The 26,647-nt window shown below is 34.3% G+C and overlaps 2 protein-coding genes and 1 long non-coding RNA gene across 3 annotated transcripts in view; 1 reads left to right on the top strand and 2 right to left on the bottom strand.

The window, feature by feature from the left end:
- The window catches only part of arhgef25a (Rho guanine nucleotide exchange factor 25a), a 185,222-nt gene extending 183,647 nt beyond the window's left edge, over nt 1-1,575 (bottom strand). The window contains exon 1 of the mRNA XM_087307292.1: nt 1,229-1,575. Within this exon, the coding sequence (XP_087163418.1) occupies nt 1,229-1,324 (96 nt within the window). The 5' untranslated portion in view covers nt 1,325-1,575. The remainder of the gene's footprint in view (nt 1-1,228) is intronic.
- An 8,815-nt stretch (nt 1,576-10,390) lies between these two features.
- On the top strand, nt 10,391-25,016 carry ankrd33aa (ankyrin repeat domain 33Aa). Its single transcript, XM_087307298.1, has 5 exons — nt 10,391-10,494; nt 14,465-14,826; nt 18,073-18,202; nt 18,279-18,419; nt 22,971-25,016. Exons 2-5 carry the CDS (start codon nt 14,548-14,550, stop codon nt 23,777-23,779), a joined length of 1,359 nt encoding a protein of 452 aa, XP_087163424.1. The 5' UTR covers nt 10,391-10,494; nt 14,465-14,547; the 3' UTR covers nt 23,780-25,016.
- Nucleotides 11,104-18,577, bottom strand: LOC141380506 (uncharacterized). The gene is made up of 4 exons (XR_015523709.1): nt 18,302-18,577; nt 18,047-18,209; nt 14,458-14,772; nt 11,104-12,857 (listed from the first exon to the last, which is right to left on the bottom strand). It is a non-coding gene; the product is annotated as an uncharacterized LOC141380506 (long non-coding RNA).
- Nucleotides 25,017-26,647: the final 1,631 nt, after the last annotated feature.

Raw genomic sequence — 26,647 nt, 5'->3', positions numbered from 1 at the left:
TACATAATGTAAATTATATCTTAGTGATTATCAAATAGATTTTTGAAACTATACATTTTAATGTAGAGTATGTCTTTTTTACTTTTATGTTCTTAGCAGATGGTTTCCTACCAACCAGTCCTAACATTCCTCACGCAAATGTTTTCCTTCTCAGACTTTATTTTGGCAAGGGCAGTGGAATTGAAAACGTTAAAGAGTATTATTTTAAACTCTTAGCATTGTTTCTCTTGTACTCTATAAACTGTGTGAAATGTTATTGATTTGTGTGTACATATATTGTTTTTATATATAAAATCTTTTATAAAGAACATTGTTTGTTGTCTTACTATTCACTAACAGGTTTATCAGGGTGGTTTTGGGGGAAAAGGTCTATGAAATAGAAAAACCTTTTGTTAAAAACTTTTTTCTGATCGCATTAATAAATAGCAATCATCCAGTTAAACATTCAGCTTGACAGCTGCTTTGGGAAGACGACATGTGCATGTTTGTTTATGAGGAAATGTCTTAATCAGCGCTTGTTTCCTGCGCCTGCAAGTGCTCTAAATTCCTTTAAAACACCCAGGAGAGCGTCTTTTATGTGTCACTGCAAGCCATCACGGCGTTCTTGCGTATAGTTTTCCTCTGAAATGTTTCTTTGAATGACTTCACTGTTTATCCCTCAGTTCTTTTCCTATCTCTGATGTGTTCTTCACTTGATAGACGTCATTGTTATGACATGATATGGATGTTCACAAACAAAGGGTCATTTAATCTTGTTTTTTTTAAAGCTCCACACACACACACACACACACATACAAGAAAGACGCATTTCATAGTTTAAGCTGAATTATTCATTTGAAATTTCTTATCCTCAAATTTACAAATACGGCAATTAGTTCCTGCTGTAAAGTGGCATTCATTTGCAGAACTGAAGCTTTTTAGATTTGATGACTGACAATAAGCTTATCCTACTGTCTGTCATGGATTTGTTTGCTTCTCTTTTTCAGACTTCAATGACTGTTAATATTTATCAACACTGAAAAAAAATCAACTGCTGATTTGTGCTTTACGATTATGGCTAAACTAGCAACTGTTTGGCATTATCAGGTAATAAGTTCCACATTAAACAAAGCAATATCTTGTAGCACAAAAAAACAAAAAAAATGGCAGACACAAATCTGTTGTTGTGGAACACATATGTTGCATAAATATTCTAATATAAAGGTGAAAGGCCACAGACGTCACTCACCCACTTCTGATTGGGTATCGCCAGAGATGTCAGCATATCCGCCATAGCACCCAAAATCTCATCAGTTCGCCCCTGGTTCTTTGGAAGAGACTTCATATTCCAGCAGCTGTGGCTCTCCTTGTGGATATTCCCCACCTTCTTCCAAAAAGAAACTCTATTTCTCAAGGTTTGTCGTGTCGGAGCTTTGATCTTCAGCGTAGCTCCAATGTTGTATGATTCTCCAGAATGCTCTTGCTGATAAATAATGAATTATGGAGGAGAACGGTTCGTTTGTGTCTAGTTTAAATTGGACAAGAGAGTGCCGTTGTCTAAACTAAAGCGTCTTCTTTGGCTCCTGTCCTTCTCACAGGTGGGAAGGTCTCGCTGTGGGTCAGTCAGGCCTCTCTCTCGCCCTCCCCCTAAAACCGGGGCTGTTCCTGAGAGAAGGTTAGCTGCACCCGAGTAATCAGTTAAGATAGCGTTCTGTTCTTTCCTTCCCTTTGAGAAAAATCGCTTGTTTTTGAGTGCTCTTTGGCATTTGGGACCTTTTGTGAAAAGAACCGCTCTAACCGCTCATGAGTCAGCCTTTTCTGTCTTGTCATTGGCTGTGTTCTTCTACCACCCCTTCAGCCGTCTCGTCTCCACCCTCTCTACATCACTTTCTTCTATTGTAGCTCCCTTGCACAACAACACACTGATTCTCAGAACAATCCTAAAGTTTCTGTCATCCTCCTCCTTTCAATCTCGTACTTTCACCATCATTTGCTCTAGTTGTTTCCTCTCCAGGCCGACTGGATGACACATGGCTTTTGGCATGGTGCAAGCATAAAAAGCAGCAAATACCCCAAATAAGGCAGCTGTGCTGGACCCAGAGCGCCGACACAGAAGCTGTCAGATATAATTCATAACGGCTGCCCACTTTAAAACTTACAACAAAAGCATGAGGAGGAGGAGGAGGAGGAGGTTGTAGGGTCTTGCAGAGAATTTTGAATGTGTATCTAATTAAGCGTTCCTCAACTTTGTTTGTCCTTTGTACAGTAAGTTTCAGTACATTTTTTTAAAGAAAAGAATGCACTAAACTTGTGTAAACAGTTCATCATGGAATCGTGAGAAAATATATGAAAGAATTTTGGATGTGTATCTAATAAATTGTTTCCCAATTTAAAGATATGAATACTTTCATTCAGTAAGAATGCACTATTTTGTTTAAATATTATATTATATTATATTATATTATATTATATTATATTATATTATATTATATTATATTATATTATATTATATTATATTATATTATCCTTCATATGTATTGTGTTATGGTAGTGGTAACTTTAAAACCTTTAGCAGTGTTGTTATAGTTATAGGCTAGTTCTTTCTTAGTGTAAAAATGCCTTTATATCAAAACAATTTTTAAAAATACAAAGTAGTTTTAGATTTAGATTTAGAATTATTTACATTCTTTATAATCCACCTGTATTTAAATATAACAAATTTTACATTGATAGTTTTAATTACCGACAGGCAGAGAATTTTAAAGAGACAGCTCATTTACAAATGAACATTATGGGTTTATTTGCTCACCCCAGCTCATCATGGATAGGTATCTTCTTTCTTCAGAAGAACAGATTTTAGCTGATACTGTGCTTCTTGAAGATTTATAAAATGCATGTTTTCACCCAAAAGCACTTTGAGACTCGAAAAAATAAACATACACAACAGAATTAATACTAGTAGCTCCTAATGACACACCAAAGTTTTATGAAACAACTGGTCTGTGCTAGAAATTGAATTTTATTTACAACATGTTTTCTTGTAATTCACAGCCTCTGCAAACAGTCCTGAGCTTTTTAATGACAATCTGAAGTATGGTGCAAAGTGAAGTTTCACAAACTAATTTCGAGAGGAGCTCGTGATTTGATTGACCGCAGCTGGTCACCCATCTACAATCATTAGTCAGCCAATCAGATTAATCCAACTCACTATAATTAGCCTAGCTAGAACTAATTCCTTACATTCATTTTCTGAAGAAACCCCCCATCCACCCCTTCTCCTCCTTTCCTCCTTTACCACGGGGAGTTCTTAAAAACCACCTGATCTCGTACTCCCCTTACATGCCCTATTGACCAGGCAGGAGCCCTGGGCTCAACTATCTCCGAGCTCAGGGTTCTCTCCTGGGAAAGCATGCCAAACCTGATAAAATTTGTCAAACAATATGTAAGTGTGAACTCTTGAACTGATACTGTATAAAAGCACTTGACCTATCCATAGGACAAATTTAAATAGGCTACTAAAATTTTAAACACAATACACTGGTGTTGGAATATTTATCAATTCCATGCGTGTTCAGGAAAAAAGGTCAAAAGGGATGTTTTCTTCAATGTCAAACATATTAGTAATTTATAGGATACAAATGAATATTTCGATTAACAGAATTCTGGTATACTCAATGCAATAGAAGGAGGTGTGCAACGAATTTAATTTCCTGATTTGAGCTTTTATCCATAGCTGATATTAACAGGTGGAGTTTTAGTGGAATTCGTCACTTGTCAATCATTATCCAGATCTCCATTGGTCACACTCATTCATACATCCTCTTTTTCTACTAATTCTCTCCACAACGCCAAAAGCACAAGACTTCTCACCTGCAAATTCTCTTCATTTTCAACCCATCTCTGCTCTGCTCACAAAAATTTTTGCTGCAGAGCTCAAGTTAATTTTAGGCAATCAGGAATTTGCATTTCTATCAGCTTCATCTACTTCTCCAAAAATGCTCATTAATAGGCAAAGCATACCACACTCAACATAAGAAGTTCAGGTAATATATCGCCTTTAAGCAAGACAAATACAATTGTTTAATGAAAAGAAAGATACTAAAATAATAAAAAATATATTCCTTTTTTCCACAATACTGAAAAACCAAACGTTTGGAACAAAACAACCTATTAAACCAGGTAACATTGTGCTAAAAGCTTGCGTGCAATCACAAATCGTATTGGCCTACCATAAAGTAGACAAAAAGTTCTTTTGTTGAATCTTTTGTTTCCATGCCCGCAACCTGTGCGAGTTTCATGCTTATTTTAGCCTCGATATTTTCCAGGTTGAATGAATGACCGTGTCATGATACACATACTTGGGTGGCCCATATGCATGCCTTTCTGAACAGAATAGACATACACATTCCTGAGCCTGCAGCTCATTCCCTCTTCACCTGGCCTGGAGTCAAGACACACGTTTATACAATTACAAATGTTAGTCTATTCTCTCCCCCCTCTCTCTCTTTGACTGCAGCCCAAACCACACACAAATTTGGGTCGGATTTTCCTCGAGACGGATTCCTCCGTGATGGTGTATGTTCATGGACACTGAGAGTGAAAGAAGAGGAGGACGGCGGAAAGCAGAACGTGATCCGCCTGAGCTCCTCCGAGCTGGAGCCGAGCCGTGTAAAGATGTGCTGTGGAAACACTGCCAAGAGTCTAATAATAACTCTGCACATGGCCGTCTTTAGCGCTGTTTTGTGACTAAACTTAGAGCTCAGCAGCCCGTTGTCCTGCAAACACACTTCATACATGCAAACATACACACAAACATATCATATGCTCCTACTGAATGACCAAATCTGACTAGCTAGTGCTGGTCCCTTTATATCACATCTTTAAAAAGTTTCCAACAACATATAATTAGAGGGAAACTTTGAACACAATAATGAAAGTAGGCTATAATTATGCTAATTACGCATAATTCACATTACCGTAGGGATAGCCCACAATATGTGTACGCATGTAAGCACTTTTGATGGGGTTGTATGCTCATAAATGATGAGTATTATTAATTATAGTTGACTCTACAAAGACTTTGCCACTACATGTTACACTATACACGAAGAGCACCTGAATTAAGCAGTGAAAATGCTGAGGTCGATGCAGTGTTGGTACACTGAGTACCCTGAGAACTCTAGCCTAAGTAAACAACGTCCTATCCAGTAACGGATGCGATAATGATGCTGTTTGCTTCCCTCTGCTGGCCAAATGAGAAATTGACACTCAAGAGTGAGCTGGCAGGCACTGTGTTTTATAACTTGTGTGGTATTTATATTAACAGACACATTTTATCCAACACATATCAGGTTCCTTTTCTATTAAATCTCTCTCTCCTGTTGTGGAGAGAGTCCGTGCAAAAGGGGCCTTCTTGAATGATCTCTAAGGCCAGCTGAGCTTCCTCTTTCTCCTGCTCATTTCCTGAGTCTTTGCACTGTAATAACTCTTCTGCTTCAGGTCAACAGTCTGAGAAAATAACTGTGGCCGCACATCACCTTTCCTCCTGCTTGCTAAAATCCAAGTCATCCAGTCAACCTGATCTGATCCCGCTATAAAACTACCAAAAGGTTTGGCTGGCTTTGCTTTCCACTGAACGAATAATAGGCTATACACAATCTGAGGCTATCAATAATGCACGTGGACTCTAGTTTGTCTTAAAGTCAATTAAGTGGTTATTGCAGATTGAAAGCACAGAGGATGTATAATCTTGCACTGATTTGTTGCAACATTGTGTGCGTGCGTGTGTGTGTGTGTGTGTGTGTGTGTGTGTGTGTGTGTGTGTGTGTGTGTGTGTGTGTGTGTGTGTGTGTGTGTGTGTGTGTGTGTGTGTGTGTGATTTTAGTGATACTAGTCTTGATTAGAAAAGCATATGCAAGACTGCAAATAGTTTTACTGATCTTTCCATAATACACTGCCTACTAAATACATCTTTAACAAAAAGCTTCCATCTGGAATACACCATTGGAGCCACTCGTGTTTGTTTTGTTCAGTTGTTTCATTCCAAGGCCCTGACGAAATAGGCCAAGATATATCTTGTGGCTAACCAACAAATGTGTCAACACACTTTGCTTGATATACACTTAATCGAATTTGAAATCTTTGTACTAGGTCTGTTTGTTAATGTGGTTGTTGGCAATTGCATGATATCATGCATAAGTGCAATTTGATGAACTTTCAGAGAAATAAATAGAAAGAGCTCATTCACTTAACATTTTGTATTTCTATCATATTCATGCCAGCAGAACAAGTTCTCACGCAACATTCCTGTGGATTCATGGTGAATTTATAATGCGTGTTTCAGTTGGTTCTTAATTTATGTATAAAGAATTGTCATGATTACTGTAAACACATTTGGATTTACATTTTATATATACAATTCAGTCTATTATATATACAGTTCTGTCTACTTCTCAAATCTGATTGGCTGAAAGCCTCTTCATCCTTTAGTATCACTCCGCCCACATAGAGTGCCAAGCAGAGGAATAAACTCACTTATATTTGACAAATATTGCAGCTGTTGGACAACATAATGTACTTTTGAGGTTTTTTTAGGCGAGAATAGTTCTTTAGATTGCAACTATATGAAGTTTATACATATATAAGGTATATATATATATTTCCCAGAGATGGGTTGCGGCTGGAAGGGCATCCGCTGCGTAAAAACTTGCTGGATAAGTTGGCGGTTCATTCCGCTGTGGCGACCCTGGTTTATAAAGGGACTAAGCCGACAAGAAAATGAATAAATATATATATATATATATATATATATATATATATATATATATATATATATATATATATATAGTCAATAGTGACCAATCATTCTGGAATTGAACTCCTCCTTTTATGACTTCTGGCCCTGATCACCTTAAATAACATTGAAACAGTGCATATTTTAATGTTTACAAACTGCCCCCATCAATCCATTGTTAACAGGCCTGTAGCCAGCCTGGTAAAAGAGGTGTTTTTTTTTCCTAAAATATGGAACTTTTTGCAGTTATTATACTCATTTTCTATTTAATTATGAGGTTTAAAAACTTTTTAAGCACTATTTTTGTTTTGCTGGATTAGCTTCTCAGTTGGCAATTACCACACTTTTTGATGTACCAAAAACATTTCCTAAAGACTTGGAAGAAAACGATATGAGAATAATACTTCTTTTTCAAATACAAATTTATTACATCATATATCATTAGAACAAAAAGGATGCTGTTGAAGTTTTAAACTAAAAACCTGCCTATTGTCATTAGGTAAAAACAAACTGACCAGCACATTCAACTTTCATGCAACAGCAACTTTTAAAGCAACAGCGAAAAGAGGATTCCGCTTGGTCCTAAAGCCTTCCTCAATGGTTATTTTCACAATTTATTACGGCATAGCAGTCAAAATGGGACAAATGTGCTTGTGTATGGGACATATTCTGGATCTTTGTCAGTGAGGGGTGAGTCTTTCGAACCACCGAACCCCCCTGGCAATGGGCCTGGTTAATGTTGTGTCTTACCAGAATTTTGCTATTCTAAAGACAAACTTAATTTTGGGTAATCAGCATTATCTATTAAATGAGGTTAAGATTCATCCAACCTTTAATATTCCTTTAATATGGTTTAAGGTTGATAGAGAAATGATTTTTTTTAATGTAATGCACACTCATTTTAAAGAATCTGCTCCAACAGAAGCAACTTGAATGAAATTATCCTGTAATTATAGCTCCTATTCAACTCCCAAGCAGTCATCACTAATTAGACAACTTGACCTGCATAAAAAGGAATACATTTTCATTACGTTAGGTACACATCCATACAGCCTACAATAACAAGTGTCTTCACCTCTCTGAAGAAAAAAAAACAATTATAGGACTGGAGCAGATTAATCACAGTTGGATAGATTAGTTTCAGCCCCTGTGATTCTTCACGTGACTGCTAGAAGATGAGCAGTGTTTGGCTGTAAGAGGTGTGGCACGAGGGGCTACCTGGACTTGACTGATACGCTTAAGCATGTTTTAATTAGCTAAACTCAGCCCTATTCTAAGCCACAACTATTTCAGGTCACGTAAGACATGAGCGTTCTGAAGGCATTCCAGGTGCAAACGGACATGGAGCAATCCAATTTCAACTCCATGAAAAACAATCAGCAGTAGTCAGATGATTATAAAAACAACAGACTTCATAATACACTTTACTCTGTAAGGTCCACTGTTATATTTAAATTGTAATATTATAGTATTTGCTTAAATTAAATGTTTGTAATAAATTTGCAATACATTCAGGGGTGCAAAATGCTTTTGAGTAAATGTAATTGTTTTCTGTACTTAAGTATTATCTTTAGGTGTTTGTACTTTACTCAATTACAATTAAACATGTTTAAAAAAAAAAAAAAAAAACTCTAAAAGAAAGGTTATCAGACCATTTTGGCCATAAAAACTCAGTTGTAAGTCACATTGGTTAAAAGTGTCTGCTGATTGACTAAATGTAAATGTTTTTTTTCCATAGCTGTAAAATAGCTTTAGCTATCTATTAAGTGTATTGATTTGATTGATTCAGTAAACATTTTACAGTCAAATATACAGTTAATATGTGTTTGCTTACAATTTTAACAAAAAAATTTGGGCTAAATTTGTTGTAAATTAGGCTACTTTTAATTTTTGCATACATTAATTTGTCACTTGTTTTGTAATGTACAAACCTCACTATTAACAAACCATTAACTATGACATTCTTCTTAATAAACTTCTAATTTGCTGCTTATTAATGGTTATTATGGTAGTAATAAAGTTTAGGAATTGAGTAGTATTAGGGATGTAGAATAAGATCATGCAGAATATATACTTTACAAATACTAATACACCACCAAAATTAAGCCTTATAGTGAGCATAGGTCTGAAGTGTACCCATAATTTTAGGCCTGTAGCCAGCCTGTTGAAAGGGATGGTTCTTTTTTCTGAAAAAGGGGATCTTTTTTGGAGGTATTCGCCTTATTTTCCATTCAATTATACATTTTTGTGATCTTTTCAGCACAAACTTTTGCTGGATCATCTTATCGGTTGGTGATCATAACCACACTTTTGGTGTACCTAAAATATTTCCTACAATTTTGTCAAAGTGCAAAGATGCTGTTTTACTATGAAGTATTTATTTACAAATTTGTTTATTTGAGTTTAGCTTTTAAAAAACTGAATAAAGAAATGTGAAAATACTTTTATTTTATTTTAAAATACTTTTATTTTAAATTTATTATCAACCTTCATTAAAATATTATAAAATATAAAATTTTAGAATAACAAAAAATAAGAATCTGATAAAACTTGTTTTAAAATAAAAAATGTATAGGCAAATAACAAACTGGTCAGCTCATTCAACTTTCCTCAGTCAGAATTTGGCCACTTGAATAATTAAAAGTTAAATTTGTATTAAATCCTTCTTCTACACTGTAAAACCCAAAAAAATAAGGTAACATAAACCATTTGAGGAAACCGATTGCAACAAAACTTTTAAGTTCAAAAACTAAACATAATGAGTACTGTGAACTTAATTCATTTGAGTAAATTAAGCCATTCGAGCACAGGAAAACCCAATAAATAAAGAGAAATCAAACCAACTGAGAAAACCGATTGCTACAAACCATTTGAGTTTAAAAAAAAACTAATCTATATGAGTACTTACTCCATTTAAGTTGAAGTAATGAGGTGTTTGATTAACTCTTTCAATACTGAGTTCAAAACTCTTTTCAAATCAGTAGAATTAACTTTCAGTAAATTTTGAGTTAACTACACTCATTTCATTTGATAAAGTTGACTGTTGGGTTTTACAGTGTGATAATTTTCACAATTTATGATGGCATTCTAGACAAAATTGGACAAATTAGCTAAAATAGGGTTCAGATTCTGGACTTTGTTAATGGGGGGTGGGTCTTTCGAACCACACAAACACCCCCTGGCTATAAGCCTGAATTTAAAAGTTCTACTTTTTTACTTTTATTCAAGTATATTTTCAGCAAGACACTTATAGTTTTGAGTAAATTTCCACTAAACATCTGTACTTTCACTTTTTTAGCATTTTTAATTCTATCTATAGCCCCGAATATACTGCAAAATGTTGATACTCTCACTAAAAAGAGTCAAACAGGACAGAAACATGCCAATTCAGAGCTGTGAAAATGAACCTGTGACAATCTCAGCAACTCCTGGCAGCTGCCATTTCTGAATGTTAATCCACAAATCTCCTGTAATCAGGATGAGTGGACATGCCTCTCTTAACAGAGCACCTGTGTCAAGATTTGGAAGGATTCCTCAGTGATGGGAGGCCTAAGTGTCCGAATAGCACTGGGGAGGAGGGGACAGGCTGGGACACAGCTCTGTCCTGCGGGATCAGACAGTCTACTGTGCGAATCCATACTGGGAGGACTTACACTGACACAGCAGAGCAATGATCTGAGGGACGGGGACAACATTACGCCTCCTTCTCAGCACCGTTTATGGTGAGATACAATGGATGTGCTTGTTGATTTGGTGCATATGGATTTTAGCAGGGTTGGGGAAACAGGTATTATTGCTGAAAGGCCATATAAAGTGGAATAACAGAGAGGAACTGTGTGTGTAGAAACAAGTTGACAGCTTAGGATTTATTTTTGTGCTTGTGCTTCAAATGATAGTTCCTTATTTATGCTGCATGAGTAGATTTTAGGACAGGTAATGTGAAATAATTTTACCAGCTTTTCTGATTTTTTTTATTTTCTTTTTTATTATTTTAAACATGGCTATATGTACAAAAAAATCTGTTAGATTAAACTGTGTTTAGCCTTTTGAAGGCATTTTAGGCATGTTTTTTACTTTTTATTGTTAAATTTATTTGTTTGTTTAGTTTTAAAGCAATATAAAAAACTATGATGTGCAATACTGAAATCTTATGCCTGAAAAATAAAAAAATATTTATATTATATAATTTACATGACATTATTATATTTACATGACATAATTTACATTATTTAAATTTAATTGAGGTATTTATTGGCATAACTTGATCACATTTAACCAATTAAAAGAATTTTAAGGATATATTTTTGATGCTTTATTTTAATTATTTATTTGTAGTTCATTATAAAATGTCGTTCACTTTATAATTAAAAAAATATTTATATTATAAAATTGCTACAGACTGTATCCAGGTAGTATAATGCTGAATAAGCATTAAAAAAAGTTGAACATCGTTTAAAATACTTAAGCATTTGCATATGCACAAATGCACTTTATGCATTTGTGCATACATAGCATATATCCAGCATAAGCAAACTGATGGAAACAATGCCGGAATTATAATAATTATAATAATCAGTGATCACAAATGCTGTTATAAAACATTTTATTAATTGCAAGACCATTGGGAAGACTTTATTTCTACGTATTAAATATAGTTGGAAAATCTAAAACAGTTGAACCTAAAGCATCTAAAAACATACAGTTTCCCTTAAACAAATACACATGACTGTTATTGCGTGGTGCAGTATTATGTTTGAGCTGACAATAAGTCAGTGTAAAAAAGTGGTCTGGAGAGCTAAACCAGCATGTGGACAGTGTTTTGGTTCTCAGAGAACAGACTGTTTATGTGGCACTAACAGGGAATGTTTTCCCATCCTCACTACCCCCTTCTGTCTCTTCCCCTCTCTCTCACACACACACAAACACACACTGTCTCTATGTCAGTCTGCACTAGCCACTGTGCCACCAGTAACAGTGGCTAAATATAGCTGCTGGGAAAGCACCATGAGAGCAAATACATCCTTTTTTTAAGTTTCAAACTATGGGATATTTTCATGCACAGCCAGATTTATGTCTCAATTTTTGCATTACATTTTTCCTGATTCCCAATGCTGCAAGTGTCGTCTATTTATAAAGGAAAATGTGAGAAAGGAGCCATTTAAGCTGCTATTATCAGAGACTTACTAGAGTAACCTGAGGTTAAGTGGTTTGTTTAATGGCTCGCTCCTGGGGGTTTAAAAGAGGGAAGTGGAAATGGACTTAATGATGATTTTGATTAGTCAAGAGTCAGGCCTTCGCTGACACATAAGCAGACACATGAATCACCAGGTTAAAGTCTGACTAAAGGATTCTGTTTTCCTGTGCACTTAAAGGTATAGTTCAGCCAGACATGACATGTACTCATTATTTACTCGCCCTTCACTTGTCACAAACATGTATTAGAATCTTTCTTCTGTTGAACACAGTTGAAGATATGTTGAACAATGTTAACCTGTAAACATTGAAAAACAAATACTATGAAAGTCGATGGTTACAGGTTTGCAACATTTTTCAAAATAACTTCTTTTGTGTTCAACAGAAGAAACTTGTTTATGACAAGTAGCGTGCGAGTAAATGATGACTGAATGTTCATTTTTGGGTAAAGCATCCCTTTAAGCATTAAAACCCCCACTCGTAGAAACTGAAGACAGAATATTAGTGTGATATGCTTGAAATGGTTCCTTGTTTCTCAGTATGTTTGGTTTGGTGTACGCTTACTGACCTTCCTATCAACATTCTTTTGAATATTTTCAGAAAGACTGAACAAAAGTTCATAGGTGCCTTCTCATTCACATTCATCATGTTTGTTAGTTAAACTTTGTGCTTCGCAAGTTCCGCCCTCAGTCAAAATATATAATAGTAACTCTGTTCTCGTCTTATTCTACACCTGTAAATAGCCTCATCCCAGATATAGCTATTATGAAGCTTTTCAGAGACATTGAATATGTTGAGTGATATTGGTCTGATTATGGGCTGTCAATAACACAAATGTTTACCTCAGGTGAGGCTCTTCATTCTTTCTGGGTGTAATCTGCTGCTCTTCCACCTGTTGAGTACAATTGATTAATTGTTAGAAGTGGATACAAACATACAATACAACTACACCATGAATGAAGGAATGAAGAAATCCTTATTTAACTGTAAAATATATTAACATCTACAAAAGCCATCATATTATGGAAGACCATATTGGCCAAAATCAATAGATGAAGCATTAAATATGATTTTTGACACATACAGTTTGACTATTTTGAGGCAGCAGTATTAATATATCATATATTTATATACATGCATGCCAGCATTAGAGTAACTTTCATAAATAAACATTACTTCTTATGCTTTAATGCATATATGCCATATACAAACCTAGTTTCAAATAGAACATTTTTATTCTCTGTTTATAGACACATTAACACTGTCAAAACATGAATGCTGACATTTTTTAATTTTATGCATATGTATTAAAGACTTTTGGCCCTGATGACCTAATGTCGGATATTAAGTTTCCCATTTAGTAATAGAATAGTTTGAAGAGAAAATAAGTTATTTTACTATGAAATGTACTTTTTCTTGCAATTTTGAAATTGTTTTCTCACACCTAAAAAACTGTAATTGCAAAGTTAATTAGTATTGCTAGAACTCAGAATCAGAAAGAACTTTATTGACAAGTCTTTTTATGAAACTTTTAGTATACACATGAATACAACAAGATATAATAATAAGGTAAAAGAATATAAATATGACAAAGATGTATGAATAGAAAAAGAGCAATGAACTCATAAAGAATATTCACAGATTATGTACTTACTGTACTAACAGCATGTTACAATAAAACAGAAATAAACTCACAATTAGGTATAATAAATGTAAAATTTAGGAAAATAAGTCAGAACTCTAAGTGGGAATCTAAAATGGCAAAAGGTGCCATATCACAGGCGAAGTTCCATGTACACATTACCAAATTTTTACCATAAAACATTTAATAAATCAATTTTTAGATGCATCTCCCTCCCCGCTGGACTCTTAAATGACCTAATGACCACCATAATAAAAGAATTTCTAATTCAGTTTGTCCTGCATATAGGAACTCTAAAACGACATCCTATTAGAAGCAGCTGAAACAAAAAATACAATAGGTGATCTGGGATGCATAGGATACCCTGAGCTTAAGACATAATTACAGAAAATTACTATTGGACCAGTTCAGTTAAAACCGATGATCTTGCCTGCCACCTTCACAAGGCTACTCATCCTGTTCTTATCTGACAGACTCAATTATTTAGACAGACTCTTATTCATCTAACAAACCACAATCCAGAAAGTTAAAACAGATTCAATAAATAGTTAATAAAACAGTGTCATCATGGAAATTCTCAGAAGAACTCATAAGAACTTAAAAGATTTTGTGTGATAAACTTTGAATTATAAGAAAAAATCTCAGAATATGAGATACCAACTGAGAACTATGGGAGACAGAATTTAGGATAAAAAAAATGGAATTATCGTTTTATGTTTATCAGTAGCAGAATAAGCATATAGTTACTTTATTCTGTTATAAAGAGAAACAATGAACTCATATGTAATGTACGTCTGTATGCTTTGCTGTACAATCAAAGTGAGATTTGATTCTTTATCTCTATACTTACGTCATAGACTTCAGAGAGGAAGCAGCGAGGATGAAGATGATGATGACGAAGTGCCTGCTGCGCGTGTGAGTCCTGGCTCGTGCTGGCCAGATGGCTGGGGTTAAAGTCGCGGTGCAGGAGGATCCAGATCTGGGCTCGGGTCCAGACGAGGATGCCTCTGAGCTGTCAGTTTCGGAGAATGATTCAGACTCAGGGAGTGTGCTCTCTGATGACTCCGTGCTCCCGAACTATGAGCGGGAAGATGCCAGTGGAGGTCCTGCCAACACCTTGTACCAAGCCTGTGCCAAGAACAATGCTGCGGCCCTGCGTAGAGTTCTGGAGAGGGGCGTTACAGTAGACGAAGTCATGGAATTAGACATAAACGGAAGGGTAGGGAGTCAGTTCTCATCATATGTGTACACTGTAAAACCTGATAAGTACAAGGGGTGTAACACAGAAAGACACAAAGATGTTTACTGTTCACTTTACACATTGTTATTCTTTAGGCGAACAATTAATCTGTGCAAGTGAATCCACTTAAAAACATTTTTGGTTTTGTCAATCTTCAATCAAAGTCTGATCATTGGCTTCTGGCATGTCATGATTTTGCAAATTATGATGCAATCCTGGATTAACATCTATGTTGATCCTGGAACATAATTTTTGTTCGAAAATGTAATCCATGCCTATTCCCTACACTAAATTCAACCATAGCTGCAAATTATTAGCAAAATCAGAGGGGAATAATAGTTAGATTAACAATTATTTAGGAGTACATAAACCTAACATGGAGTCTAAACTTAACATAAACGATAAACATAACCCTTAATTCTGATTGCCTGATTAAAATGTTGTTCCAGGATCAACACAAATGTTAATCTAGGAACACGTCATACTTGGTGAAATCAGGTTGGTATTTGCTTCTGCGTTTGGAGTTGTGGTCTTTCTTTTTTGATGTCAGTTTGAGCCACAATATAATATGACGTCAATCAATAATCTAAACACCACCCTTTTAACTGTTAATTGCTATTATGAAATAATGCACGAAAAGAAAGCTCTGCCCCCTACTCAATATTCAGTTTCATTTAAAAGTTCATCAACTTACTGAAATAAAAGTCTTAAAAATTTATGGTTCATGTGTGCCTTAAATTTTTATCTGTTTAGAAACTGTGATAATTTCAGTTACAACCACATTTAGGTATTTCTCACATTTAGGTGTGTTCTGTTTTCTAACTACAGATAGAAACATTTAGCATTACTGAAACATCCTAACTTGATAGCTCCAGAAATTAACCTATATTTAGGGCAACTTAAACTTGAAGCTAAAGCATTGCTTATAAGAATCGCTCTATCCAACACTGGTATTACATTTATTGATGACTGAAAATTAAGAACAAACATGTTTAATGGTAAAAAGACTATTGGAGAACCCTGAAGATGTATTATATTTCAATAACAAAACACTTATAAGTAATTACAGACTGCTGTACAACATGATATTATAGTTAGTACAGGAACCTCAACAGCAGACCAATGAAACCCATGGTAGTTATACACTGAAAAAAGTGTTGCATGCAGAACTATTGCAAACAATTTATTTGTGTTGAATTTAAACAAACAAATTAAGTTTAATAATGTTCAACTTAATTTTTTTGCTTAAATTCAGCCCAAATAATTTTTTTACAACTACTTAATGTAAAAAAATTGAGTAAATCCAAGGAATCATCTTTGAATATTTTTTTTCAGTGTAGTAGTTTATCCATTTTGTTTAGGCTAACTTATTAGCAGCTTGTACAGCGTTGATTGTTTGATACCAGACCTGAGAGTAAAAAAACTTGATGACTATTTACAATTTCCTAACTATAGAGAGAATAAACAATTTTGTTAGGATAAGAACGTCAAATCAAGTTAAGATTTTCTTCTGCAATCCTAATTTAGCATTTAACATGTCATATTTTAAGTTATGTAGTACGCCCAGAGATTACTCAAATATTTAAAGTAATAAATTACCAACACTTTGTTTTGTTTTTTGCTTAAACCACATTAACTCTAACCTTTATGCCAGTTAGCAATGGCATGTGTTAATGCAACAAACCAGAGACTATTCTGTACAATTGCAAGCATGTATTTGCAAATCATGCAGTATATATAGTCTTAATAGTTTTTTTTTTCGTCAGCCCATGCTCAACCAAACTTCATCAGGCATACTTTATCCCAATGGTAACCCTATAAACATCAACATAACAAAAACATATTTACAGTGCTTAGCATATATGAGTACGCCCGCCACAAATCTCTCATTTAAATTCATATTTTCTATAGGAAGCTTTACAATATTATATTTGTGCATATACATTTTAGTCCAAGGGTTCTCAAACTTTTCAGCCCGCAACCCCTAAAATAACAACACCAGTGACTCGCAACCCCCTCTATGCTCGAAAGGTTATAAGCATACAAATTTTGCACACAATGGAGAACACACACCAATAGGAACTATATAAACAAGCTTTTTGATGACACAAAACAGTGCAAAAGTCTATTTTTATAGTCATTATTCATTTGTTTAATTTAATATTAATCTCACTTAATGAGAATGGTGAGCACAATGTTTACAGCACAAGACTATTCTGGGTTTGATTTTGAAGACTTGGAGCCACTTGGAGATCATCCTCCTTGTTTAGTCATGGACTCTGTTTTTAATCTACAGCATTTGAGTGCTATGAAGGTGTCAAGTTAAACATTGTACCGTAAAATCAATCTGCTGCAACTAACGTTATTGCTGTGATGTTAATCTAGCAAAATAACCCCAGGGGTCGCAATCCAATGAAAAAAAAATGATGTAACTATTAAATATTAACTATATATTAAATATATAATAAGTTAAAAACTAATTTTATATTCCGCAGGTTATGTATAAAAATAAGATAGTTATAATAGTTCAAAAAATATATGAGATTTTGGAAATCACCATGCGACCGCCCCTCATTGTCTCACAACCATCACTTTGGGAACCACTGGTTTAGTCAGTACTGAAGCCAAAATCTAACAAAATAACACACAATAATGGTTCAAAAATTAGTAGCCCAAGTTTATATGTTAAAATATTAAATACAATTTTTAAAAATAGCAAAAATCAAGAGAAACAAAAAAATATAAACAATTTTTTTGAAATGTTGTAGTTTGTAAAAAAAAAAATTCAATTGTACTATCTTTCAATTTCTAAAGATGTTCTATGACTAAAATATAATTTTATTAAATATATATGTTTAATAAATATGTTTTGTTTTAATGCACCAATATATATTACCCATATATATTAAGAAATGGATAAAAATATAAATTTTCAAAATGGGGTGTACTCAGTTATGCTGAACACTGTAAATCCAAACATAGAACAAAATTAAAACCTAATTTATGCAACCGTCTGTTCCTGTGCAAAAACCCACTGCATAACAATTATTTTCAACATTTATACAATACAATTAAAATCTGAGTTCATATAACCTCTTTCTATCAAAAACTTTTATTAATACTTGTGTGAAATCCACTTGGTTTTACAGTGTACCAGAAGTTTTGCAAAAAAAAAAAAAAAAAGTTGACTTCATTTTACCTGCTGACAAACTTATTCCCCAATAGAATGGACTGATGCTGGCAGTCTCAAAAGGCTTTGTGGATATTGTGTATGGACTCAATCAGTGCCCATTTCTGGATATCAATCATCAGGATAATGATGGAAACACTGCACTTATGATCGCCGCACAAGCTGGTAGGTTCTTTATAAACACATAAAGCAGAAAACACGAAAGATTCTTAAAACTTAATTCTAAGTTTAAATGTTGCAGGTTTCGTAACCATCCTCACTTACATCATCAATTTCTTCCCTGGACTTGACATGGAGCTCCGGGATAACAGAGGCTTCACGGCTCTCCTCAAAGCAGTCATGCAGGGCAGCAATGACTGTGTGGCGTCACTGCTCATGGCTGGTATGTTATTTTAGGATTCTTATAATTAGTTTATAGACTGGACAGGTCAAATAGGTGAGTTCCTACCGGCAGGGGCAAACAGGATGACGTGAATTGGGGAATAATGTTGAAAACCAATGGTATGCTGCTCCATTTTCCTTGCACATGTAGAGCAAAATCTGTAAAAACAAGTAAAGAGAATAAACAGAACACTTAGTGAACACTTTTGAACATTAATCAAGGTATTGCAGACAGTTTTATACTTGTATTATTTAAATGTAAATGTACAGTACACTCTCAGAAAAAAGATAAGAGAATGGTTTGTGGGGAATGGTGGCATCTCTAAGGTATGTTTTGTGTATATTTGGATTAAGATACCATTATGGATCCTTTAGGTACCAACTGAAAAGGTAGTACCCCAGTGACAACTCCCTAGACTTTAGTTCTGAGAGTGTTTAAACCGTGGTATTTTTTAAGAGAATGACACGTGTCAAACTATTGGTTGTAGTTACTATGGATTGTAAGTTACAAAAGTCTAAAACACTGCTAAAAATGCTAATGTTTTATTTAAATATATATAAAAATATGGTGACACTTTATTTTAAGGTACAATAGTTAGGGTAGTAATTTAAATTAAATAGCCACATTGCAAGATCTGCTATGTTGAGTTAGGTTTATAGATGACCAGAAACCACAGGTCAAAACACATGAGATTTGTGGAAACACTGCAGAATTAAACCATTATAGAGTTAAAGTTTATCATCATCTGCATGTGATTTTAGGGAACGTGACTCTGTGAGCATTTAAAGAGAGTTTAAAGCATTTTAGTAATGCATAAAGAAGTTTAATAAAGATTATTTATATGGTGAAGACAATACAATTTACATTTGGTTACTCAATTTCTTTACCTAAACAATGCTGTTCTCTCCAGAAAACCAAAAAGCATGTTTTATTTCACTGAAATATTTGCTCCAATGTGTTTATTTATGACTGTAGAATTATTAGCGCCCCTGTTTATTTTTTCTCCAATTTCTGTTTAATGGAGAGATGATTTTTTTCAACACATTTTCAAACATAATAGATTTAAAAACCCATTTTGAATAACGAATTATCTTTGCCATAATGACAGTAAATAATATTTGACTGGATATTTGTCAAGACACTTCTATACAGCTTACAGTGAGATTCAAAGGCTTAACTACTGGTTAGTTAGGTTAACTCGGCAGGTTAGGGTAATTAGGCAAGTTATCGTATAACAATGGTTTGTTTTGTAGATCAAAATATATTCATTCATTCATTAATTTTTTGTCGGCTTAGTCCCTTTATTAATCTGGGGTAACCACAGCAGAATGAACCGCCAAGTTATCCAGCAAGTTTTTACGCAGCGGATGCCCTTCCAGCCGCAACCCATCTCTGGGAAACATCCACACATACACACACACACACTCACACACTATGGACAATTTAGCCTACCCAATTCACCTGTACCGCATGTCTTTGGACTCTCCCACGCGAACGCAGGGAGAACATGCAAACTCCACACAGAAACGCCAACCTTCTTGCTGTGAGGCGAACGTGCTACCCACTGCGCCACTGCGTCGCCATCAAAATATATATATAAAGGGCTAATAGTTTTTAAATGGTTTTAAAAAAAGATAATATAGCTTTTATTCTAGCCGAAATTAAAAAAAGATTTCTTCAGAAAAATAAAATACTGTCAGACATACTGTGAAAATGTCCTTGCTCTGTTAAACATCACTTGGGAAAATTTTAAAATAAGAAAAAATTCAAAAGGGGCCTAATAATTCTGACTTCAACTGTAAGTATGTATATATATAAATTTCACTTCCCTACAAAATCATCCGAAGTAATGACTTCACAAATAGAGATATTTAAATTATCTGGTGAAACAATATCGCTAGATATTGTGCAGAAAAAAAAAAATATCGCAATGTAAAATTTTTCAATGTCATGCAGCCATATTATAAATGCTAGAAAAATGTAGAATTGAAATTAGCTTGGTCTTTGGTATTTAATATCATTTTATTTTTAAAAAATCGGAATTTCTTTATATTGTATATTTTAAGCATCACCATTTTAATGTGGACTTATTTTTTATTTAGATTTATTTTAAAAATAAACATGCAAACATTACTGTACATATATTTTCTAAGGTCATTTTTTAGTATTGCATCTTATCATAGATTTTTTTTAAATGTGATTTATTCAGACTGGAAAAGGTCAAGTATAGTGATAAAATATTATTATTCTATAGTTTTTTTTATTTATATATTTTTTTTGTGTGTGTGTGCCCGTTTTATTTTCTGAATTTACTTTACATTGTAAATTAAATAATAAACTATGATTTAAAAATATCACAGTCAAAAGAAAGATCACCAGAAAGCTTGAGAGGTCAAAATGTCAGATGCACATGCACAAATGTAGTTAAATACGTGCTTGAGACAGTGATTTGTAAAAAGTATTTCAGGTAAAGCAGATAACAAGTTGACTTTTGAGGCCCAGTGATGTGATGTGTGACCTAAGCACAGGCTGGTTTAAAAGTCAACCCTGAGGGCATTTCTTTTCTGATCCCCTGCCTGGATAATCTATTAGCTCTTACAGTGAGTAATGGATTAGCCATGTGTCCATATAGCTTATTATTCAGACGTGTGACAATTCAGCACATTTACTCCATCTGTAAAAAAAGGTACAGTAATTAAGTGTAAAAATTACAATAATTATTTCATTCAACTAAATACAATCATTTTAATAATGAAAATGTATATTGCTTGCTATAACATCATGGTGTTTAATTTATTTCTTTTGTTTTATAAATGAATTGTTCATAATAAGGTTAATAATGGTTATTTAGTACATTAGGCAAGCAAATGTAACTATTACTAATATTAACAATTACTAAATCCAGTATTATTATTAATATTTAATACATTAAAAGTGATTGTTTTATATGCACACACTCACTGGTAATGTAAGCCCTGTTGGATAAGCAAATTCATATTCTTCTGCTTTGGCTGGGTCAGTTGGCGTTTCTTTGTGGAGATTGCATGTTCTCCCTGCATTCGCATGGGTTTCCTCCGGGTGCTCCGGTTTCCCCCACAGTCCAAAGACATGCGGTACAGGTGAATTGGGTAGGCTAGATTGTCCGTAGTGTATGAATGTGAATGGTTGTGTGGATGTTTCCCAGAGCCGGGTTGAGGCTGGAAGAGCATCCGCTGCGTAAAAGCATGCTGCATAACTTGGCGGTTCATTCCGCAGTGGCAACCCCAGATTAATAAAGGGACTAAGCCAAAAAGAAAATGAATGAATGAATAATAATACTTTTATATAAAATTAAATAAATGAATACTAACATTTATTCATTTATTTTCTTTAATCGGTTGCCACAGTGGAATGAACTGCCAACTTATACAACATATGTTTTACACAGCAGATGCCCTTCCAGCTGCAACCTAACACTGGGGAATTAATAATACCAATAAAATAATTAAATAACACATTTATATATAATATTTTTACAGTTGATGTAAATTTTATAAAGCACTTGCATGAATAAAACAAAAATGTCCTTTTTTTTTTTACTGTTTCAAATTAATTCAAATCATTAAACTAGATATGCTATACACAAAGTGGGCACTTGGTGGAGTAAAAACAACTCCTTACAGTTTTTCTAGTCAACAACCAATACTTTCAGACATAATGCATTTCATATTCAAAAAGCTACTGTAATTACAGATTAAACTCAACCTGCACTCATACTGGGAAAAAAACTCCTTAAAAAGAACATAACTAGAATGAAGGTCTAAACCTTCTAAACTGAATATAATTTTGTAAACAAAACCTGAACATGTAGTTTAGTTTTTCTGTAATCATTATACCACCAAACAAAAAAACGTAATTATTAAAAGAAATAGTGTTAGAAAAAGTGTTATTTAAACTCAAATTTGGATCAAATGTGGCCAAACTCTATGACTAAACATTTTATTTTAAATAATGCCAGAGCTTTACCCAACACCTGAGTATGTGCATATTTGATTGTCCCATATTTTTTATTGCAGTTTCCAAATTTACATACAGACGTGTGGTATATAGGGTTTTCCAGCAGGTATATAAAACAGCCAAACACAGGAATCCAAAGATTGTAGAAATGGGAAAAATAATTATAAAAATAAAAAACTACACAAAAATTCCATAAATAAATGACATTAAAATTAAAGAAAATTTCATTAAGGATTCAAAGACATCATAAAAACAATTAAAACAATACACTCATAATTGTTTTGTAAAATGAATTCAGACTTATTGGTTGCTTTTCAATTGCAATTATGTACTTTTTTAACTGGTATTAAACAGCAATTTTAAGTACAAGTAAACGTACTAAAGAAAATGTATTTATTCAAATTTTATTTTATTTTATTTGTGTTTACGGTTTTAAAAAGTTATGCTTTAAATATCCGGCTACAGAATGGATTTTAGTGTCTCTATATACTGATGAATATGATAATGATGGAAATGGTTGTATCATCATTACATTTTGCATCTCTATTTTTCTAGGGGCCAATATTCATGTTGTGGATGCCACAAGAGGCAAGGACATCCGAGAGTGGGCTCTGAAGACAGGTCGCTTTGAGACATTACACAGGCTCAGACGGCTGAACAGCAGGCCTCAGGCTGAACAATTCTGTGAAAAATACATCCTGGAGTGGCCAGACCTGAAGGAGCTGGTGGCCAAAGCCACAGCCACAAAAAGCACAGGACAAAAAGTCGCCCATCGCCTCAAGTCAACGTTCACTTTCAACTTTCCACATGACCCCCAGGACAATGGTATCATGGACCATATGGTGCGTATGACCACAAGCATCCATAGTCCCCTGGTGGTCACAGGATGCCGTCCGCTGTGTCCCTCAAGCCCACCAGAGGTGGGCAAGAGACGCCTAGCGGTGCCTGAACTGATGGAAATGCATTCAGGGAAAAAGCTTGAGGAGCACACAATACGACACAGCAATGGCTCCATCTCTGTGGCGTCTACATCTGGCTCTTCTGTCTCGCTGGCCTCATGCTGTTCTGAATCAGAACGGAGAGGAAGTGTGCTTTCCATGGCCTCCAACGGCGTTCGCAGGTTCGTCCCGCGCAGCATGGCCCGCCGCAACAGTGTGTTTCCGGCTGGCTGTGTTCCTCAAATCAAAGTGACTAAGTCTGGAGAGCCAACACCCAAGAAGGAGAAGAAGAGCAAGCGAAACAAAGGTTACTTAGAGCCACCGATCTGGAAGTACAAGGAGGCCAAAGAGGAGAAAAAAAAAGAGAAGAAAAAAGAAGAACAGGAGAAGCTGGAAAAAGGAGCCAAGAAAAAAAGTAAAAAGTGATTCAACTGCCAACAGAATGCACTCCGATTTATCTAAAGACATTTGATTTATATTTGTAACCTCAATATGATTAATACCTCTCCGGGAACCAGTAGGCCTGTATTTACAGACATTTTTAACATGTTAACATTTCATTTGAGATGATTTTTAAAATCTCTTTAAAAATGTTTGTTCACCCAAAAAAAAAAAAAATATTGTTAATTATTAATTATCAATGTATCATTCCAAACATTAACACAAATTAAGATATTTTACATGAAATCTGAGAGCTCTCTCTCGCTTCATAGACAGCAGGGTTTCCGATTCACTTAAAAACATCCTCAAAACAGATCATATGACTTCACTGGTTCAATGGGAGTATTATCAAAGCTATGATAATACTTTTGTGCATACATAAAACAAAAATAACAGCCTTAATCAACAGACTCCTCTTTTCGGTCTCAGTTTATTGCACGCGATCATGAGCACAGTGCACTGGTGTAACACCTGCTCCCCGGATGCCTATATACAACTTCTTGTTTGAAACAACTGGTTTGTTTTGAGGATGCTTTTGAAGACTTTCTGGACTTTGAATGAGTCGGGACCATTGCTGTCTATGGAGGACTCTCAAGTTTTACCTACAATATCTTAATTTGGGTTTCAGGAGAACAACATGAGGGTGAATGACAATGGTAACTTTAAGCTTGATGAGTATGCTATGCCATCATTATTTATTTGAATGGGTTTTTTTTTACACTACCATTCAGTATGTGGTCAGTAATTTATTAAAAAAACATAATTGTGAATTATTCAAATTACAAATTACATTCATTATTATTTAATTAGCTAATAAATTTAATTAATTCCAGTAATGACAATGCTTATTTTGTCAGCCCTGGTGTTTAATGGCATATCAGAAATGACTTATATGCTGATTTACTTGTTATCAATGATGAAAATGGTTGTACAGCTTAATATATGTTTGTAAAAACAGTATTAAGTTCGAAAAAAATTTAATCTGTTATCAATACCATGATCTTTGTTCAATTTGATGCATGCTTGCTTAATAAAACTTTTTAAAAATCTCACTGGCCCTAGATATTTGAATGGTAGTGTAAAGCGTTTCTATACTGTTATTTTATTCCTCTGTATTGCACTCTAATACTATACAAATGACTTCGAAAATCACAGCATAGAAACTGAACCATGTTCATTATGACAGCACTTTATTAAAATCTATGTCATTAAGACAAAAGGACGCTTACAATGTTGTTCTTTCCTCTTTGTCTTCATGCAGTGGTTTAAATTGAATGTTTATGAATTTGTTCTTGAATTTCTAAATTTCGTATCTCAGGGAAAGCACTTATTGCACACTAAACTATCCCCAGGGAAAGCTCAATATGCAACAATCTGCATTTATTATTATTAATTTTGTGCGTGTTCAGACTGCAAGTTGAAAATTGTACTAAAAATTGCACCAGCCAATATATGTTGTTTGTGTTTGTTATGACTCACTATAAAATTGTTCATGTGTTTTAGTTGCATATAAATTAAAAACACACTTTATTTAAGAAAAATATGAGTCTTAATTCAATAAAGTTTAAACCGTCCTATTGGTGACATCTTATTCGCCACTGTTTTGATGGGATTGCTGGAGGTTTAAACCTTTAAATCACTGCGCTTAAGGCAAGGCTATAATTGGAGTAGTGAGGTCACAAAGCAAAGCACTTGGAAATTAATCCACTCATTGTGCCATCCTTACGTAACAGAGCATTTGCCTTGACGTGAAGTAAGGTCAAGACATGTAAACCAAAATAACAAGCTGAGAGTAGAATTGTAATATGTATAAATAAACTTATAAAGCTGATTTTCCTTCTTAAATTTGCAGCATATATGCAAAATCACTGTAGTGTGAAATAGTAACAGACGTATTTTTGGGATATGTGGCATGTTTCATTTAACCTGAAGGAAAGAAAAGCTTGTTTTTATGTCGTTATAGTCTTTTATTAAAAAAGGTCCCTTTTTTGAACAATATTTCTTCTTTAGTGATAATAAGTTTGCTAGCTAAAGGGTGGGCAAAACTGTCAATCATATAAGACTGACCAGAAGCAAATGACAACATTTTAATCACTTCCAAAAATTAGACAAAATTATGTCTCGACCTCTTCCAAATTGTTTTACATGGTTCCACGCTACAGTTAGAAAAAAACAAACACATCTCCTATGACAACTTTTAGATTTGTAAAACAATGCATCATCTATTTCAGATTTGTTGGCTTTATGTTACATTTTGTAGTTACTGCAATATTTTTGCTAAAATTATTTTTTTAATAAGTGTCACAAAAGTGGACTTTTCCATTGCTCTAAATAATTTATACCAATATTTGAGGACACTAATACATCTCATTTTATTTAAAACACTTTTTTCAAAATACAGTGTTTTAAAATGTTAACTGTTTTTTTCAGTAGTTGTATTTTTTTAACAGACATTTACTAAAATATATACATTTATACAACAGTTCTGCAAGGTTCAATTGAATCTGTTTGGCTGTTGAATCTGTTGAATCTGTTTAGCCGTGTGATATTCTGCAAACAACTGCACTCGTCCAGCCTCTTAAGCCCTCACCCTGTGTATTACTCCGCCCACATAGTGGAAAACATTCTACAGTTTGACAAATATTGCTGCTGCTGGACAACATAATGTACTTTTGAGGCTTTCTTAGTCGAGCATGTAGTTATTTAGATTGCAATGATGCACATTATTCATAAGGATAATGCCTATTTTAATTTAAATATTTATAATTTCTGGAACAGTGCGTTGCCAGCCATCTTAAAGACAGTTGACATTGTTCATCTACAAGATGATAAAAGAGACAGCATAATAAGCTC

This window comes from Danio rerio, chromosome 23 (assembly GCF_052040795.2).
Source record: "Danio rerio strain M-AB ecotype USA chromosome 23, GRCz13ab, whole genome shotgun sequence".
NCBI classification, from domain to species: Eukaryota; Metazoa; Chordata; class Actinopteri; order Cypriniformes; family Danionidae; genus Danio; species Danio rerio.
Note: the sequence above shows the minus strand (reverse complement) of the source record. Positions and strands in the feature narration are given on the sequence as shown.